Source organism: Lepus europaeus, chromosome 19 (genome assembly GCF_033115175.1).
Source record: "Lepus europaeus isolate LE1 chromosome 19, mLepTim1.pri, whole genome shotgun sequence".
Taxonomy (NCBI): domain Eukaryota; kingdom Metazoa; phylum Chordata; class Mammalia; order Lagomorpha; family Leporidae; genus Lepus; species Lepus europaeus.
The window spans coordinates 53,953,002-53,972,531 of record NC_084845.1 but is presented as its reverse complement, the minus strand read 5'-3'; the positions used below and the strand labels follow the sequence as shown (position 1 = coordinate 53,972,531).

The window sequence follows — 19,530 nt, the reverse complement described above, 5'->3', positions numbered from 1 at the left end:
AAATAAACAAATCAATCTTTATATTAAAAAAACTACTTAGTAGAATCAAGGCCATTTTTATGGTAAAGGGGGTGTCCTGCATGATTAACACTAAATCAGAAGCTAACAGTTTGAACAATGCACATCTGTACCGAACAGTAAAATGGTAATAAGTAAATAGAATAGCATGAAGTACAATTAAACAGTTAAAATATTTTTTAATAGAACAAAAAGTAATCTGAAAAACAGCAAAAAGGATAGACATGTATAGGACACAGTATACACAGAAGTGTAAGCAACAAATCAAAATGTTACTCTGAATTAATATTAGATTGATAAAACAAATGATTTGTCAAACTGGTACTTTGTAAACATATGGATACAACTATAGAAAGGAAGATGGGGGCAATAGAGTTACCAAGATATTTGAGGTACAGGAGAATATACATTTACAAACACCAAAAAGACACAAACCAGGACAGGGGAAGCAACAAAGACCTTGTCTGGCAAGGAGACAAAGAAAAACTACAAAATAAAAATTTTTTGGAAAGGAAACAGTTATTACTGTTTTATAGTCTCAACATACATTTACAAAATTCAAAATGGGAATAGAAAAGTTTTAAGATACAAATAAGGAGGCCAGGTCGGTTCTAAGATGGCGGAATAGGGAGGGAGCTTACTGATCTAGTCCAGAAGATAGTTTAATAAAAGTGGAGACAGTGTAGTCTCAAGGAAGAGTTGGGGAAAAAACGGCAGAGCAAACTCTTCCGTAATTAGAGGGACACAGTGGACCCACATGGAGGGCGTAGGGGCCCACTGCTCGGGACTTTAGTTGCCAAGAGCCTCCGCACCAGCGATGGAGAGATCACCTTGAACATACTTTGAAATCAGGATGTTTCCTGAAAATCACAGTATTTGTACTTGTAAATAAATGTATTTGCATATTACACCTTCCTCAATTGCTTCTCTGTGTGGATCTAATACTGTTCATTTATCAATTTTTGGACATCCAATGTTATGTTATTAAAAACAAGTACATAATTTTTAAAATTTAAAAAAAAAAAAAAAAAACCACACACACACAAAGGGGCCAGCATTGTGGCCCAGTAGGTTAAGCTGCCGTCTACGACAGAATCCCATATGGGTGCTAGCTTGAGTCCCAGCTGCTCTGCTTCTGATCCAGCTCACTGCTAATGTTGTCTGGGAAGACAGCGGCAAATGGTACGTGGGAGACCTGGACTGAGTTCTAGGCTCCTGGCTTTGGCCTGGTCCAGCCTTGGCCACTGTGGCAATTTGGGGAGTGAACCAACAGGATCAAAGATCTCTCTACCTCTGTCTTTCAAATAAAGTCTTTTTTTAAAAAAAGACACAAAACAGAAACACTAAAAAGAACTGGCATGCCCTCTATTATACAACAGTTCTATATCACATCTCTGTGAATCTAAATACCTTGTAGTTGCTCTCTTTGTTTTGTTTTTAAAATTTATATGGAAGGCAGAGAGAGACAGACACAAGGAGAGAGAGAACAGACACAAGAGAGATCTCCCACCAGCTGGTTCTCTCTCCAATGCCTACAACAACTTAGGCTGGGTCAGTTCGAAGTCAGGAGGTATAAATGCACATGTGGGTTTCCCACATGAGCAGCATGGACCCAAGTACTTGAGCCATCACATGTTGCCTCCTAGGGTACCCACCAGCAGGAAACTGCACTTGGGAACAGAGTTGGGACTCGAACCCAGGCACTCTAATAGGGGTTGTGGACATTCCAAGCAGTGTCTTAAACCCTACACCAAAATGTCCACTATTGTGCCTGCTTTAAAAAAATTATTTGGGGCTGGCATGGCACAGCCAGTTAAGCTGCCGGCATTCCATATTGGGAATCAGTTTGAATATTCATTACTCCACTTCCAATCTAACGTGCCTGGGAAAGCAGTGGAGAATAGTCCAAACGCTTAGAGGGCTCCTGCATCCACATGGGAGACATGGAGGAATCTCCTGGCTCTGACTGTTGTGGCCACTTGGGGAGTGAACCAGCTGATGGAAGACCTCTCTCTGTAACTCTGCCTTCCAAATAAATAAAATAAATCTTTAAAAAAAATTATTTCAGGGCAGCGCTGTGGCGCAGTGGGTTAAAGCCCCAGTCTGCAGTGCCAGTATCACATATAGGTGCAAGTTTGAGTTCCCACTGCTCCATTTCCAATCCAGCTTTCTACTGGTGTTCCTGGAAAAGCATCAGAGGACAGCCCAAGTCCTTGGGCCCCTGTACCCATGTGTGAGATCTAGAGGAAGCTCATGGCTCCAGATTGGCTCATCTCTAGTTGTTGCAGCCATTTAGGAAACGGGCCACATTTCCTACATCTGTCTCTATCTCTGTAACCCTGTCTTTCAAATAAATAAAATAAAGATTTATTTTAAAAATTACTTTAAAAATTTGAGGGGCCAATACCATGGCATAGAAAGTTAAGTCTCCGCCTGCAGTGCCGACATACCATACAGGCGCAGGTTTGAATCCTGGCTGCTCCATTTCTGATCTAGTTCCCCACTGATGTGCTTGGGAAAGCAGAAGACAGCCCGGGTGCTTGGGCTCCTGTACCTAAACGGGAGACCCAGAAAAATCTGGCTCCTGGCTTCAGCCTGGCCCAGCCCTGGCCATTGTGGTTATTTGGGGAGTGAATCAGCAGATGGAAGATCTCTCTCTCTCTCTCTGCCTTTCAAATAAATAAAATAAATATTTAAAAAAGAATAATTTATTTGAAAGGCAGGGAGACAGACACAGAGAGGTAGTCTATCCGCTGGTTCACTCCCCCAAACGCTCAACAGCCAGGACTGGACCAGGCTAAAGCCAGGAGCCCAGAACTCCACCTGTGTCTCCCACTTAAGTGGCAGGGACCCAAGCACTTGAGCAATCACCTGCTGCCTCCCGGGTACATTAGTAGGAAGCTGGAATAGAAGTGAAGGTGCCAGAACTTGTACGTGCACTCTATTTAAAGAGAGAGAGAATCTTCTACCCACTGGTTCACTCCCTAAATGGCTACAATGACCAGGGCTGGGATAAGCTAAAGCCAGGAGGCTTCTTCTGGGTCTCCTAAGTGGATGCAAGATCCTAAGCACTTGGGCAATCTTCCACTGCCTTTCCCAGGCCATTAGCACAGAGCTGGATCAGACGTGAAGCAGCCAGGACTTGAACTGACACCTATATGGGATGCCACCACTGAAAGCAGTGGCTTAACCAACTATACCACAATGCCAGCCCCTGAACGTGATCTCTCATATGGGATGTAGGAGTTGCAAGTGGCAGCCACAACGCCTGACCAGGCATCTATTTCAAAATTTCTCCTATCAAACTTTTTTTAAAGACTTATTTATTTGAGATGCACAGTTACTGACAGAGAGAGGGGGAGAGAGAAAGAGAGGTCTTCCATTTACTGGTTCATTCCCCAAATGGCCTCAATGGCTGGAACTGGGCCAATCTAAAGCCAAGAGTTTCTCCTGGGTCTCTCATGTGGATGCAGGGGCCCAAGAACTTGAGCCAGCTTCTCTGCTTTCCCAGCTGCATTAGCAGGGAGCTGGATTGCAAGTGGAGCAGCTGGGACTTAAACAGGCACCCATGTGGGATGCTGGCACCACAGGTGGAGCCACCACAGCACTGGACCCTCAAACTTACCTTTTAATTCCACTTTTCCATAAACATCTCTTAAATACCCTTCTATATGCTACTTAACGTCCAATAATAATAGTTCCTAGTAATTTGAAGTAACATAGGGTAAGTAACAGGGAAAATGTTCATAAATACAACATGAGGAAATGTTAGCAAGAAAGATGTAGAACAGCAATCTTAGTTTTTAAAAAAATAAAACATAGTAAGATTACCTGGTAAGCTGTCTTACCTTAAGTCTCATAGACTTAAGATGTAATATCTTTCCTAAACAAATGCAATGGTCTTCCAAATAGTTTCCCTGCTTCCCCTTCTTGCTCTTACTACCTCATGTTTTTCACACCAGGGTCACAGTATAAATCTATTATCAGTATCACCAGAGGACACTTTCCTTCTGAAATTTCCCAGGCTTAAAATCCCTAGGCTTGGGACCAGCACCCTAGCACAGTAGGTTAAAAAGTTGTCTGCAGTACCAGCATCCCATACTGGGAGTCAATTAGAGTCTTGGCTGCTTCACTTCTGATCCTGCTTCCCGCTAATGTACCTGGGAAAACAGTGGAGGATGCACCCACGTGGGAGACTGGGATGAAGCTTCTGGCTCCTGGTTTCATCCTGGCTCAGCCCCAGCCATGGGGCCACTGGAGAGTGAACCAGCAGATGGAAGATCTCTCTGTGTGTCTCTCTCCTCTCTCTGTAATTCTGCCTTTCAAATAACAATTAAAAAAAAAAAAAAAATTTCGGGGCCAGCACTGTGACGTAGTGGGTAAAGCCATTGCCTGCAGTCTCAACACCCCATCTGGGTGCCAGTTCCAGTTCCAGCTGCTCCACTTCTAATCCAGCTCTCTGTTATGGCCTGGGAAAGCAGTAGAAGATGGCCCACGTCCTTGGGCCATTGACCCCTCCTGGGAGACCCAGAAGAAGCTCCTGGCTCCTGGCTTCAGATCAGCTCAGGTACGTCCACAGTGGCCATTTGGGGAAGTGAACCAGTGGAAAGAAGACCTCTCTCTCTCTCAGCAGACAGATACACACAATCTCCCATATGTTCCCTCCCAAAAAGCTCACAAAAGCCAGGGCTAGGCTAGGCCAGGCCAAAGCCAAGAGCCCAGAACTCAATCACTCAATCTAAGTTTCCTACATGAGTGGCAGGGGCCCAGGTCTTTGACTCATCACCTATGGCCTCCCAAGGTGTACAGTATCAGGAAGCTGGAGTGGAAGCAGAACTGAGACTCAAACCTAAGGACTTCAATATAGAATGTGAGTTAATAACTGCCAAATGTTGGTTCCCAGTCATCTCCCCAAATATACGTATCTGACATGAGACATACTATACACACAGTTTTGAGAATCTGCTTTTATGTGGCATGTCTCCAATATCTTACAGTATTTTCTATATGACTGTAGGACATTTTATTATACAGATGTATCACAATGTTAAATATACTGTCTTACCTAATTTAGAAAACAAGAAAAATTTACATTTTTTTATTTGATAAGCAGAGCTAGACAGTGAGTGAGAAAGAGAGAGAGAGAGAGAGAGAGAGAGGTAGAGAGAAAGGTCTTCCTTCTGTTGGTTCACCCCCTAAATGGCTGCTATGGCCAGCGCATTACGCTGATCTGAAGCCAGGAGCCAGGTGCTTCCTCCTGGTCTCCCATGCGGGTGCAGGAGCCCAAGCACTTGGGCCATCTCCACTGCCTTCTGGGGCCACAGCAGAGAGCTGGCCTGGAAGAGGAGCAACCGGGACTAGAACCCAGCATCCATATGGGATGCCAGCACCATAGGCAGAGGATTAACCAAGTGAGCCACGGCACCCAGCCCTAAAAAATTTACATTTTAAAATAACTGTTTTACAAACTACGCAAAGCCAAGAAAAAGACACTCTAAATCAAACCACCCTCAAACTACCAGCTTTTTTGTTTTGCTTTGACTAGTGCTCTAATGTCTGTTTCGTCTATCAGGCATTCATTCATATACTTATGTACTGAGCTCCTGCTATGCACCACCAGGTTTCTGTTTGGGTTTTTCTTTACTTTTATTCCACAATTTTTTTTTGTTTATTTTGTACTATGCTTTAAGAAAAAAACCTTTCTCTTAAGTGTTTTGTTAGTCAAAAGTCTTCCCATTCATCTTTTCCTGAAGGGTTATTGTGTATCACACATGATATGATCCTGTTCACTTTATTGTTCAACAGTTGTTTTTGTTTTTTTTTTAAGATTCATTTATTTGAAAGGCAGTTAATAAATAAATAAATAAAAGAAAGGCAGTTACAGAAAGGCAGAGGCAGAGAGAGGTCTTCCATTCACTGGTTCATTCCCCAAATATCTGCAACGGCCGGAGCTGGGCCGATTCGAAGCCAGGAGCTTCTTCGAAGTTTCCCACGTGGGTGCAAGGGCCCAAGGACTCGGGCCATCTTCTACTGCTTTCCTAGGCCATGGCAGAGAGCTGGATCAGAAGTGGAGCAGCTGGGACTTGAACCAGTGACCATATGGGATGCTGGCATTGCAGGCAGCAGCTTTACCCACTACGCCACAATGTCAGCCCTGCCCATAGATTTTCTAATAAATCTATCCTACTTGCCTCATCCTTAACACCTGAATTTAGGTCGTTCAACTTTTGTATTGGTGGGTGCTTATCACTGTTCAGTTTAATGCAAAACACATCCAACAACCAATTATTTGAAGGTCAAAATGGGACCAGCATTGTGTTGGGACACTGGCATCCCATATTGGAGCACTGTCAAGTTCCAGTGGCTCCACTTCTGATCCAGCTCACTGCTAATACTCCTGGGAAGGCAGCGAAAGGCAGCCCAAGTGCTTGGTTCCCCTAGCACCTACCTAGTACACCTGGGTGGAGTTGCAGGCTCCTGGCCTCAACCTGGCCCAGCCCTGGCCATTGTGGCCATTTGAGGAGTCAATCAGTGGATGAAAGATCTCTTTCTGTAAAAAATTTTGCCCTTCAAGTAAATAAACTTAAAAAAAAATTCACAGAAATTTCTTTTATGAAAAAATTATCCATGTTATCTCAAGACTTTTTGCCCTAAAATAAGTTTCTGAGACACAAAGACAGAGCTCCCATTTTGCTGGTTTACTCCCCAAATATGCGTGTATGTGTGTGAGAAAGACAGAGAGAGAGGAAACACCCATCTACTGATTTACCCCCCAAATTGGGAGGAGGGGAGAATGAGATAGATAGACATGGGCTACCCATATTAGAGGGGCAGGTTAGCAGGTTAGAGTCCTGGCTGCTTCCCCTACTAATGTGCTTGGGAAGGCAGAGGATGATGGTCCAAGTGCACAGGCTCCTGCCACCCATGTGGGAGACCCACATGGAGTTCATGACTCCTGGTTCAGCCTGTTCCACCCCTTGCTGTTGTGGCCATTTGGGAAGTGAACCAGTAGATGGAAAATCTGCCTCTCCTCTCTGTTGCTCTGCCTTTCAAACAATAAATAAATCTAAAAAACAAATAGTGCTCCCATCTACTGGTTCACTTTCCAACTGAGAAACAGAGACGGAACTCCTGTCCACTGGTTCACTCCACAAATATCCACAAAAGCTGGAGGCTGGGCCAGACTGAAATCAAGAGCTGGGACCTCCATCCAGGTCTCCCATTTGGGTAGCAGGGACTTAAGTACTTGAGCCATCACCTACTGCATCCCAGGGCCCATATTTGCAGGAAGCTACAATCAGAAACAGAGCCAGAACCACAAACCAAGGCACTCCAACATGTGGTATCCCAACCAGCATCTCAAACAAGGGGCCAATCACCTACCCCCATTTTCCACAAACTTTTTGTTTGAAGTATCCTTATATTGCAGATACAGCACAGGCACAACTGGGTTGATCCAGCTCAGATCATTTCAGAGAAAGCCACACTTCAGTACATTTAGAACCAATCAGATTGAAGTATAAAACCTGTATTCAAAGAACAGGTACTATCAATACAGAAAATGTTAATTCTTAAGTGCTACCTACATTAACAGCAATTTATTAGTAACAGTACTCATAATTCTAAAAAGCACAGAACATTTATAAATAGCTGCTTTTGAAGAATTATCTTAGGAGTCACAGGTCCTAGCTTAGAATTTTGTCAATAAAAATATCCTTAAAACTTTTTTCCATTTATTTGAAAGGCAGACAGTGAGATCCATTTGCTGGTTCTCTCCCCAAATGCCCACAACAGCTAGTGCTAGGCCAGGCCAAAGCCACAACCTAGAATGTAAAATCCAGATCTCCCAAGTGGGTGGCAGGGACCCAAGTGGTCAATATGTTTTTTTAAATTTATTTTATTTTTTGATAGGCAGAGTGGACAGTGAGAGAGAGAGAAAGGTCTTCCTTTTGCCATTGGTTCACCCTCCAATGGCCACCGCGGCTGGTGCGCTGTGGCCAGTGCATCGCGCTGATCCGAAGCCAGGAGCCAGGTGCTTCCTGGTCTCCCATGGGGTGTAGGGCCCAAGCACTTGGGCCATCCTCCACTGCACTCCCGGGCCATAGCAGAGAGCTGGCCTGGAAGAGGGGCAACCGGGACAGAATCTGGCACCCCAACCGGGACTAGAACCCAGTGTGCCAGCGCCGCTAGGCCGTGGTGCCGGCCTCAATATGTTCTTATAATCCCATTCTAGCCTTAGAAATTTGGGAATGGGATTAACAGCACTAGCACCACAGTCATCATCTGGTGCCTCCCACCATGCACATTAGCAGGAAGCCAGAATTTGGAAGCAGAGCCAGGACTCAAACCCCAGCACTCAGATATGGAATGTGAGAGCATTCTAAGTCATGTCTTAACCCAAGCCATGTCTTAACCACTGAGCCAAACACCCACCCCAGAATTTAGCTATTTTAAAGACACTGATTGCTTAATGATTTCTATTAGGGGTTCAGTTTTTCCTCTTTTAAATCATAATCCTTTTGTCATTGGAATGGTCTTGAAGACACTCCTGACAAGGTCCAGTTATCTACTGCTGCCTACCAATCTGTCTTGTACACATCAGGCATGTGGAGGAATTATGTGTGCAAGCAAACATCAATTCATACAATCTAACTTCTATATACCACAGACTACTACAGGGACAAAGTAAGAAGTTGTTCTGTAGCTCAAACATTTCTTCTCAAATGTCTCCACTCTGGTACCTGTACTAAGAGCACTTCCTTCCTCCAGGCATGTGCGCCTTATTTTGTTGAAGATAAGTGTTATCTCAGTCGTATGCTTTACATTCTGTTCCAAAAAATGTTATTTGTTTAAATATAATAATATTTAAATTATTTAACAGTGAAATTACTTAATCCACTGCCCTCTCAGTTGGCATAATTGAGACTCCAAGATGGGTCATGCTTATCTTCTGGCTTCAAATACCCCAGAAAGAGGGTGGCTGTTTAGCCTAGTGGTTAAGAGGTCTGCATTCCACATCAGAGGACCTCAGCTTGATAACGACTCCAGCTTTCCTGGGAGGCAGTGGTGAGGGCTCAGAGTAATTGAGTTTCTATTACCAACATGAAAGGCCTGAATTGATTTCCTGGCTCCTGGCCTCAGCCCTACCCAGGCCCAGCCTGTTCCAAGTATTTGGGGAAGTGCACCAGCAGATGGGAGCTCTCGCTGTCTGTCTGCCTCACAAATAAAATACCCCAGAACAATATTACTTTGTACCCTGAGGGTACTCATATCCCAGTTTGAGAAACAGAAATCCAAACAATTCAGCTACTCACAACACTTGAAACTAGTCAATATATGTTCCTATAATCCCATCCTAGCCTTAAGAATTTGGGGATGGGATTATTAGCACTAGCATCACAGATTTTTCAAATCAGTATTGTCTCTCTTTTCAGCAGCTTACTGTAAACACTGTGTGTCAACACTCCTCAGAGAAACTGCAGGGCATAGTCATTCCTGGTAGAACACATACACACATACCTTGTCCTTTCCATTTAGAAAGATACCAAGGTGCCCATTTGAAAACCAGAGGTCTGAAGAATAGCAGAGCTTTCTTTCCTGTTTCCTTCCTTCTCTCTATCTGCTGCAGGCACAGCTTATAAGAAAGATCTTAGTAGTCACTTAGATGATTCATGCATATAAGCTTATCTAATTTTAGCATTTGTAATTTCCACTTCTGTGTTCCTTTCTGCCTTTACACAGGGCAACCAAATCATTTTCACATTTTTCTAGGGACAACAGAGATATGTTTTCTGGTAGCCTGAGATACATCATTTTTATACCCAGAACTCTACTTATTTATGAGAGACCAAATAGAATAGACCCCAACAATTGTGAAGGGCCCGTTCCACATTCCCTATGATGTTCATTATATTTTACAGCAGAAATTATAGGCTAAAGCAAATTAGTAACAATTGTCATGCTCCGATACAAACACAGCAAGCACATCAACTAGACCATCTCAAATTAATGAAGACAACTGTTATCCAGGATACCAGCTTCCCTAAGAACAGGATTCCATCTGTTCCTTATCAAAATTACAAATTACCACAGGCCACAAACCTTTCAGGTCATTTGCTAATAGTCAAAATATACATTCTACACTTCATCTTAGCCGAAAGACCAAGTAGCAATAACATACATTCTAAAGGTTTCTATACAAAAGCAGCCACAATTTCCTAAGGTCTTTCTATGTACTTGCACAGAATGGTACTTAATACTTTACAAACATGCTCATTAACCCCAAGAATAGCCTCTGAGATTGGCATTATTATCTCATAAATGAGGACTGTAGGAGTGGACAGGTTAAGTAATTCGCCTGGTGTCACCCAGCTAGTATGTGGCAACGATTCAAACTAAGATTTCTGACTACAGAAGTAAACCTTGTATGCTCGCAATAACCTGATGTCTTGGATCTCCTATACTGAAGAATTTCCAGTGAATCCTCACTGCAGGAGTCATATTACTCCCATTTTTAACAGCAAGAAATGCACACAGCATTTACCTCTCCGTGGCTGCAAAGTCAGTTTGAGAAGGGAAAACAGAAACCAGCTCTCAAGCTCCCGGTCAGCAATCTGTCCACTAGTGCATCTTGTTCTTTGGCCCCCGGTCCGTGATCATTCTAAAAGAGAAGCATTAATCATTTTATGACACACTGAATTCACACAAATGCAGACAGTATAAAAAACAAAACCGGGGCAGGCTTGACATTGCAGGTGAAGCTGCTGCTTAGGATGCTTGCATCCCACACTGGAATACAAGTTGAAGTCCTAGCTACTCCACTTCCAATCCAGATCCCTGCTAATGTGCCTGGAAAACAGCAGCAGCAAGAGCAACAACAACAATAAAAATGGCTCCGGTACTTGAGTTCTTGCCACCAGTGTGGGAGACCTAGATGGAGTTCCTGGCTCCTGGTTTCAGCCTGGTCCAACTGGGCTCTTAAGGTCATCTGGGGAGTAAACCAGTGGATGGAAGACCTCTCCCCCTCAATCTCTCTGTTATTCTGCCTTTTAAACAAATAATCTTTAGAAACAGCAACAAAAACTAAAGATTGATAAAATTGGAGGAAAAATACTTCTGTTAAAGCTACCTCACTAATTGAGCCACTTTATAAATGCCTGCTAAGCCAATACAAAATATTCACTTATTTTAGACATTTGTTGGATAAAGAACTTGAGATTTGTTATTATCAAAACAGCATGGCCGGTGCCGTGGCTCAACAGGCTAATCCTCCGCCTAGCGGCGCCAGCACACCAGGTTCTAGTCCCGGTTAGGGTGCCGGATTCTGTCCCAGTTGCCCCCCTTCCAGGCCAGCTCTCTGCTGTGGCCCGGGAGTGCAGTGGAGTGCTTGGGCCCTACACTCCATGAGAGACCAGGAGAAGCACCTGGCTCCTGCCTTTGGATCAGCGTGGTGTGCTGGCCGCAGCGCACCAGCCGCGGCAGCCATTGGAGGGTGAATCAACAGCAAAAAGGAAGACATTTCTCTCTCTCACTGTCAATAAAAAAAACAAAAACAAAAAACACACAGCATTTCATCATTTCTATGTCACATGTATTCAATTACCAAAAAATTATTAGCTTTTTAACAGCCCTTTTACAGCTAGTTTACACCACAAGTAAAGACTGTACTTTCTGTTTAATAAGGTGACTACAGGGGGTAAGCTTTCACTGACTTTTGAAAATCCTGGAAGCACAGCAATAAAATAGCATTTTAGATCAAATAATGGAATGCCATGTTAGATGACATTTTTCCTCCCTAACCTACAAAATGAACCATCAAGCTTCAAGCAACAGAAGAACAACTTGCCTCTTAAAAAAAAAAAAAAAAAAGTTCCAAGTGAAATTAAAAAGCTAAATTTGAATTAAGAGTTTCCAAAGGGCCAGCGCTGTGGCTCAACAGGCTAATCCTCCACCTTGCGGCGCCAGCACACCGGGTTCTAGTCCCGGTCGGGGCGCCGATCCTGTCCCGGTTGCCCCTCTTCCAGGCCAGCTCTCTCCTGTGGCCAGGGAGTGCAGTGGAGGATGGCCCTGCACCCCATGGGAGACCAGGAGAAGCACCTGGCTCCTGCCATCGGATCAGCGCGGTGCGCTGGCTGCAGCGGCCATTGGAGGGTGAACCAACGGTAAAGGAAGACCTTTCTCCCTGTCTCTCTCACTGTCCACTCTGCCTGTCAAAAAAAAAAAAAAGTTTCCAAAGAATTTGGCCCAAGACATAGAATTACAAGGAAATCCATTTCATAACCATCCCACAAAACTGGTATTTTCTTAGATGACATTAAAGAAAAAATAAGTCTCCCTTATTGGGAGGCAATGTACAGTAGCACAAACAGGGAATCAGTGTTTAGCCCAAAACACTTTTGTTTTGGAGTTTATGTATTAACACTAACATGCCTTTAAGGGAATAAAATCTTATGCCCTGAAAATTCTAAGGATCTCCCCAAATGAAAATCGAATGTGGAAAAAATTTATCACTACTCTTGGGCTATGTATCAGCAGTCCACATATGTTGCCATATATTTGCCCTCAAATACGAAATCATTGAGAAAATGTACAAAGATACTGGCAAGAAGATTCAAAGATAGTGACAAAAGATAGTTTAGAGATGTTTAAAAATAAACAAATGTGACATGACAAATCCACAAATCCAAATGAGAACCAGTCTCCCAAGTTATACATCATTTACCATTGTTCTTTCTAAATACATTTGTTTTCAAAGTCGTAAATCATGACAAATTCTAGTCGTTTGAAGGAGGATCTAAATTTTGGCAAAACAGCTTGAAGTCATCTGGATCCAAGACAGGTAAAAAAAGGCACACAGATGGTCAAGTTGGCTTAAAAAAAAAAAAAAAAAAAAAAAAAGACGGAGGTGATGTGGATGGCTGTAATGCTGGCAGCATCCATGAAGCAAAAGAGTCTCTCGAGGTGACTTTCTGCCAGCAGGCACCACCATACAAGGTTCTGCCACAGGACCTGGTCTGCCACAGGTGGCCTCTGCTAAGCAACTCCCTAAGCTACTCAGAATTCCCAGATGGGTGCCCTCATTATTTAAAAAATAATAAATAAATAATCTGAAAGTGCTTAGAATTTGAGAGCATTTCAAGGATAACTTTCACATCTCCTAAATATTCCAATGTAGGCTGAGTGAACCCCTGAGGATAACTTTTACAACTAACTACTCAAACAAGCAGTATTTCCTTATGTAGGTAAATAATCTTGTATCCTCCATTTATCACTGATTTAAATAAGTAGATCTTTTGGGTTCGCTTGATGTCATCAATTCATCCTCAATTTATTGTCTCTATAGATTTAGTCTGCTAATAAAACCAGTGTGATTTCTGACATACAGCAATCTCCAAAAATAAGCCTATAAAACCAAAAAACATATGAAACAACCAATTAAGAAGCATTGGAGCACAATGCTAACCTGGGAAAGCAAGCTACTTCTGGCTCAATTACAAACCTACTGCATTTTAATTTTTAATCTGTGTGAGGCGTATTTTTTAAATAATATATGCCACTTTCATCCACAATTTTGAAAGGAAAACTGAAAATCAAAAAGAATGCAACAAATTACACAAATAAACTAACATGTTAAAGGAGGTTCTTTTCCCAAACCTGACACTCATCAAAGTTAGTATTTTTTTATTAGGGAGGAAGGAGAAGGAACATTTTGTAGGATTCAAAAAAGATGTGAAAATAAAAGACTTACCAAAAAAAAAAAAAAAAAAAAAAGACAAGACTTGCTTGTGGGGGCAGATTGCTGTTAAGACCTACAGATACATAGGGTGGACAGAACGGCTTTGCTTAGCACCAGGGGGTTTAAATTTTCTCATAAATTTAGCCTAGTTTTCCTTCCATAAAAAAATGTTAATCCAGACTTTTCTTCTCTCCAAAGCATCCCGAGCTGATTTACATCAACTGCTGCACAGTACTATATTAAGGCACTAGAACATTTAAGGGAAAAGCAAAAAGAGAGAATTCTAGCAATTCAACAAGAGGCTTTTTAATTATATAAAATGATTTAAGCAAAGTATATGCCCAGCTTAACTTCTTTTCCCGCCCGAGGGAACGTGGAATTTTAACTTTCCCAGCTGACCTAAACCCAAATAAAGTGTGAAGACTGTGTATGTGAATGTTTGCCTACAGCTGGACTCAGGGCTACAGGAAGTCAGCTACTAAAGAGTAGTTACATTAGGCGCAGATATTTATAAACCATCTGCAGCGAGTGACCCAGGATTCAATTACAACATCAACCCTCATATTTCAGCGTATGGGCAAATTACCAGTCGAGTCAAGAATAAATTCATTCTGCCCTACTGGCGCTTTAGGTCGGGTTGCACAATCCCGGGGCAGAACTCGCCTTCGCCTAGCCCTAGAGCATCAGGTACTAAGTTGGCGTCAGGACATTTTAAAGCGGGAGGGATACCCAAGAGTTGCCCAAACCAACTTCAGACTGCCCATATTCCCGATTTCAGGAGTTCGTCACGTCACCGGAGTTCAGAGTGAAATTACGTGTCGGTCCCTTTGAGATCTCTGAGCGCACAAAGTCAGGCTGCTATCACTACAAGGGACTGCTGTGTCCCAGCCAGAGAACTACTACTTGATGCGTAACTCCCGTCTTTTCCGCCCACCGCAGGGGCCGCTCGGGTCAGGGCGGGCGAGAAGCCCAGGCGCGAGTTTGGGGGCGCAGCGGGGCCCGGCGGGGGCGGCGAGCGCGCGTCCCCCCGCCCGCTCAGGCGGCGTCGAGGCGCCAGCAGCTCAGCCAGCCTTGCAGAGGGAGCTCTCGGCAGCTCTGGGGTCCCCTCTGCTCGCAGCCGCAGCAGCGCCGCCTGCGCCACTCGGCGGAGACGGAGACCAGCGGCGGCAACGCGCGGACTGGGAGCCACCGCGGAGCAGCCGAGCGGCCGGGGACGCACGCAGCGCGGCCGGGTAGGTTCCGGGAATCGGGAGAACTGGAGGATGGGCAGCCCGAGACGCGTCGGCCGAGGCCTGACAGCCCCGCGGCGCTGCGAGCAGGCTGAGCGCGCGGCGGCGGGTCTGGACGCCGGAGCGAGGCGGGCGCGGAAGCCGGGCCGAGGACATCGCGTCTCGGCCGGGGCCACCCGCCGCGGGAGGGGCGGAGGGCAGAGGGCGGGCCGCGGCCGGGCGACTGCCCGGGCCAAGAGCCGGCCTCGAGGGCAGAGACAAAGGAAGGAAAATGGAGTCGCCGGGCGCGCGGGCCTCTGTGGTCGCCGCCGCCCGGGGCCTAGCGCGCCGCCAAGAGGGAAGCCTAGCGGCCGGGCGGGGTAGGGGGGAGCGGCCGGGCCGCGGCGGCGGCGGCGACGGGCAATGGCGGCGGCCGCGCCGCAGCAGGGACGGTAGAGGGAGACAAACACCCCCCGGCGGCGGCGCTGGCGCCGGGCTGCAGCCAGCGCCGACCGGAGCGGCCCCATCGTGACACCTAGAGGCGGCCCGCGAAACCTCCTCCACCCCGGGCCCCCTTACCTTCGCGCCACACCCCCCGCAGCGCCCGCTCCGCCGCCGCTCCACCGCTCCGGCCACCCGGCGTCCCCGGCCAGCTCCGCGCGCCCGCACCGGCTACCGCCACCGCCGCTGCCGCCAAAGAAGCAGCTCCGCGCACGGTTTAATCGCTCCACAGGCTCGGACACAAAATGGCGGCGGCGCGGTGCAGTGCGCCTGCGTCGGCGCTGCCGGGGCCGCGGGTGCTGATAAGGGAAGGGACGGGTGGGGGGGCCGGCCGGGCGGCGAGTAGAGGGCGGGGGAGGAAAGGTGAGGGGAGGGGTTGGCGCAGGGCAGCATGGGAGGCGGCCCCGGGCGCCAACTTTTAAAAGCGGGCGCGATGGCGTCACGGGACGCGCCGCGAGTCGTGTCGTAACGCCGCACGCGCCCTTCCGCGCCCTCGCCCGGTCGCGCGTGGGCTCTGCGAGCGCGCGGGCGCTCGAGCTCCGGCTGGGTGGGGCTTCCTGGGCGGAGGCCGCTGCCTCTGGGCGGTCCCGGGTCCCGGCTTGCTTGACCTGGTTTCCAAGCCGCTGCCTCGGTCCCTCGCGCTCTAAAGGGTTGGGACAGTGGGGGCGGCCCGAGGAAGCGCGCGCGGGACCAGGCCGTGGGGCTGAGGCGGCCTCTGGGCCCGGCCCCGCCCAGTCTCCACCCCAGGCGGGCCCGATCCGCCCTCCGAGCAGAGCTCAGCGGCCCGCCACGGAGTAAGGCCCGCTGCGGCCCGGCGTTCTCCTAGCTCTTCGGACACAGGCCAGCGCCCAGGAGCGACGGCGAGAAGGGCTGTCCTTGCACGGCGGCTTGTGGCGATCTCTGCCCTAGAAGAGGGAGAAGGCCAGCTGTTGGGGCCCCCAAGCCGCTTCTGCCCGGAGAGACTGCAGAAGACCGGACTTGATGCTTTTTCACGACCGCAGCAGTCTTCTTGTGGCTTAAAGGACTCTCTCTCTGACGCCATGTAATTCTGTATTTCCGTGCATGTCTCGTCTTTGCCCGAGAGTTGTTCCCTGTGGGCGGGATCCTTCAGTCTCTCCCCCTCCCCGGGAGGCGCCTGCGGACCCTCCCCAACTCGCGGGAAAGTTGACAGAGGGCTGACAGCAAGATGTTCTCGTGGCTCCAGGAGGAGCGCCTTTTGGTACTTAATGGAATATGACTCAGGACCATATTCCCAACTCCCTTACTCAGCGCCTGGGGAGCAATTTCTTCTCCATCCAACTGTTCTGTTGTGATAATGCTGGCCCAGTTTTAACAGATAATTTTGTTTCTTTCCTGGAAGAAATAGAATCTGGATTTTTAAAATATAAAATCCCAGAGGTTTTTTTTTTTTTTTTTTTTTTTAAAGATTGATTGATTTGAGGGTCAAAGAGAGCGAGTTCTTCCATCCCTGATACACTGCCCAAGTGGCTGCCTTGGCTAGCGCTGGGACAGGTGAAAGTCAGGAGCTTTATCTGGGTCTCCTACGTGGGTGGCAGGGGCCCAGACACTTGGACCATCTGCTTTTCCCGGGCCATTAGTAGAGAGCTGGGTCAGAAGTGGAGTGGCTAGGGCTAGCGCTGTGGCATGGTGGGTCTGCAGTGTCTGCATCCTATATGGGTACAGGTTCTAGTCCCTGCTTCTCCACTTCTGATTCAGCTCTCTGCCTCTCTACTAATGCGCCTGGGAAAGCAGAAGATGGCCCAAGTTCTTGGGCCCCTGCACCCCTTGTGGGAGACCTGGAAGAAGCTCCTGGCTCCTGAGTTCAGATCAGCCTAGATCTGGCCATTCAGGCTATTTGAGGAATGAATGGAATCTCTATCTCTCTCTGCCTCTGCATCTCTAACTCTGCCTTTCAAATAATTAAATACATCTTTAAAGAAAAGGGGGAGGGGTGCTGTGGCATACTGGGTAAAACTCATCTGCAGTGCCGGCATCCCGGTTCAAGTCCCAGCTGCTCCACTTCTGATCCAGCTCTCTGCTACGGCCTGGGAAAGCAGTAGAAGATGGCCCAAGTCCTTGGGCCCCTGCACCCACATGGGAGACCTGGAAGAAGCTCCTGGTCCCTGGCTTCGAATCCGGCAGTTCTGGCCATTGCAGCCACTTGGGAGAGTGAACCAGCAGATGGAAGACTGACCTCTCTCTGCCTTGCCTTTTCTCTCTGTGTAATAAATAAATCTTAAAAAAAAAAAAAAAAAAATGGAGTTGCAGGAACACAAACCTGCGCCAACATCACGGGCTATGGCTTTAACTGAAATGCCACAACACCAGCCCCTAAAATCTATAGATTTTTAGATGTTGACAAGTAAATCGGCAAGTGAATCAGGTGTTTTTAAACTTTGTGAGTTAATTAAACCACATGTGTAGACTGTTTATAACGTTTAGAGACAGGATAATGGAAGTCTAGTGCTGCTGAAAGATATGGTAAATTGGAGCAGGAGACCTGACTATTGGATCGATCAACTAGAAGTCACTGGAGAATGTCATTGGTGACATTGGCTTGATTCATGTGGGTAAATCGGGTGTAGACCTGTCAGAATGGGTTGAAGCATGTGAAAGTAAGGAAATAGAGACATCACATGTGGTAGCTTGAGAACAGTTTGGCTGCCAAGGGAGCAGAGAAATTTAGGGATAAACCTAGGGAGATGTGGGGTCAAGGCAGGAGATATTTTAAATAAGATGATGGAAGTGGCCTAATGGTTAAGATTCCCACATCCCACATCAGAATGCCTGGATTCAGTTCCTGGCTCTGGCTCCTAACTCTGGCTTCTTTCCACTGTAGACCCTGGGAGACAGCAGTGGTTGGATTCCTGCCACTCACATGAGAGACATAGATTGAGTTCTTGGTTTCTGACTCCAATCCAATATAGTCCCATCCATTGAAGAGGACATTTGGGGGTAAGAGTTCCTGTCTCTCTGCCTCTCAAAAAAGAAATTAATTATGTTAAAAGATGAGTGGGGGCCAGCACGAGGGAGTAGCTGTTAAAGCCACTGCCTGTGACGCCAGTATCCCATAGGCACTGACTCAAGTCCTGGCTTCTCCACTTCTGATCCAGCTCCCTGCTATTGGCCTAGGAAAGCAGTGGAAGATGACTCAGGTGCTTGGGCTGCTGCACCCACCTAGGAGTCCTGGAAGAATCTCCTGGCTCCTGGCTTCAGACTGGCCCAGCACTGGCAATTGAGGCCATCTGGGGATTGAGCCAGCGGATGGAAGTGCTCTCTCTCTCTCTCTCTCTCTCTCTCTCTCTCAAATTAGGGGAAAAAAAAAGTTTGGAACCTGTTTATTCACCATTAAGAGTAACATGGCGGAAATGGAAGATTGGTGATACAGGGGAGAGATGACTTGTTTGACCTGGCTGGGAGTGAGATCCATGGGAGGATGTAAGGAGATGGAGGATGCTTCCAGTATTAGTACGGGTAATGAGGGTAAGCCCTGCCTGCAACACTGGCATCCCATATTGGGGTGCTGGTTTGAGTCGTGGTTGCTGTGCTTCCAATCCAGCTCCCTGCTATTGCAACTGGGAAAGCAGCAGAAGATGACCCAAATACTTGGCACCTGCCGCTCATATGGGAAACTCTGGCTTCAACCCAGATTAACTCTGGCATTGCGGCCATTTGGGGAGTGAACCAAAATGTGGAAGATCTCTCTTCTCTCTGTCACTCTGCCTTTCAAATAAATCTTTAAAATATATATACACATATATATGTATATACCCATATCTGAAGGTAAAAATAGATGCAAATGCAGGGTAGTGAGAAAACAAATAATCAGTGATACTGCCGTGGTGGCACTGGGTGGCCATTTGAAGAGTGTGATCAGGATTTTAAAGTTAAGCCTGGTGGGCCGGCACCGCGGCTCAATGGGCTAATCCTCTGCCTTGCGGCGCCGGCACACCGGGTTCTAGTCCCTGTCGGGGCACCGGATTCTGTCCCAGTTGCTCCTTTTTCAGACCAGCTTTCTGCTGTGGCCTGGGAGTGCAGTGGAGGATGGCCCAAGTGCTTGGGCCCTGC

At 46.8% G+C, this 19,530-nt stretch overlaps 1 protein-coding gene across 3 annotated transcripts in view; it reads right to left on the bottom strand.

The window, feature by feature from the left end:
* CTCF (CCCTC-binding factor) overlaps positions 1 to 15,702 on the bottom strand; it is a 68,184-nt gene extending 52,482 nt beyond the window's left edge. Inside the window, exons 1-3 of one of the 3 annotated variants that reach the window (XM_062175809.1) lie at positions 15,541 to 15,702; positions 10,562 to 10,678; positions 7,402 to 7,544 (exon numbers count right to left, since the gene is read on the bottom strand). In XM_062175809.1, the coding sequence (XP_062031793.1) occupies positions 7,402 to 7,407 (6 nt within the window). In that variant the 5' untranslated portion in view covers positions 7,408 to 7,544; positions 10,562 to 10,678; positions 15,541 to 15,702. The remainder of the gene's footprint in view (positions 1 to 7,401; positions 7,545 to 10,561; positions 10,679 to 15,540) is intronic. The other 2 variants (XM_062175808.1, XM_062175811.1) reach the window with 2 other exon arrangements.
* Positions 15,703 to 19,530: the final 3,828 nt, after the last annotated feature.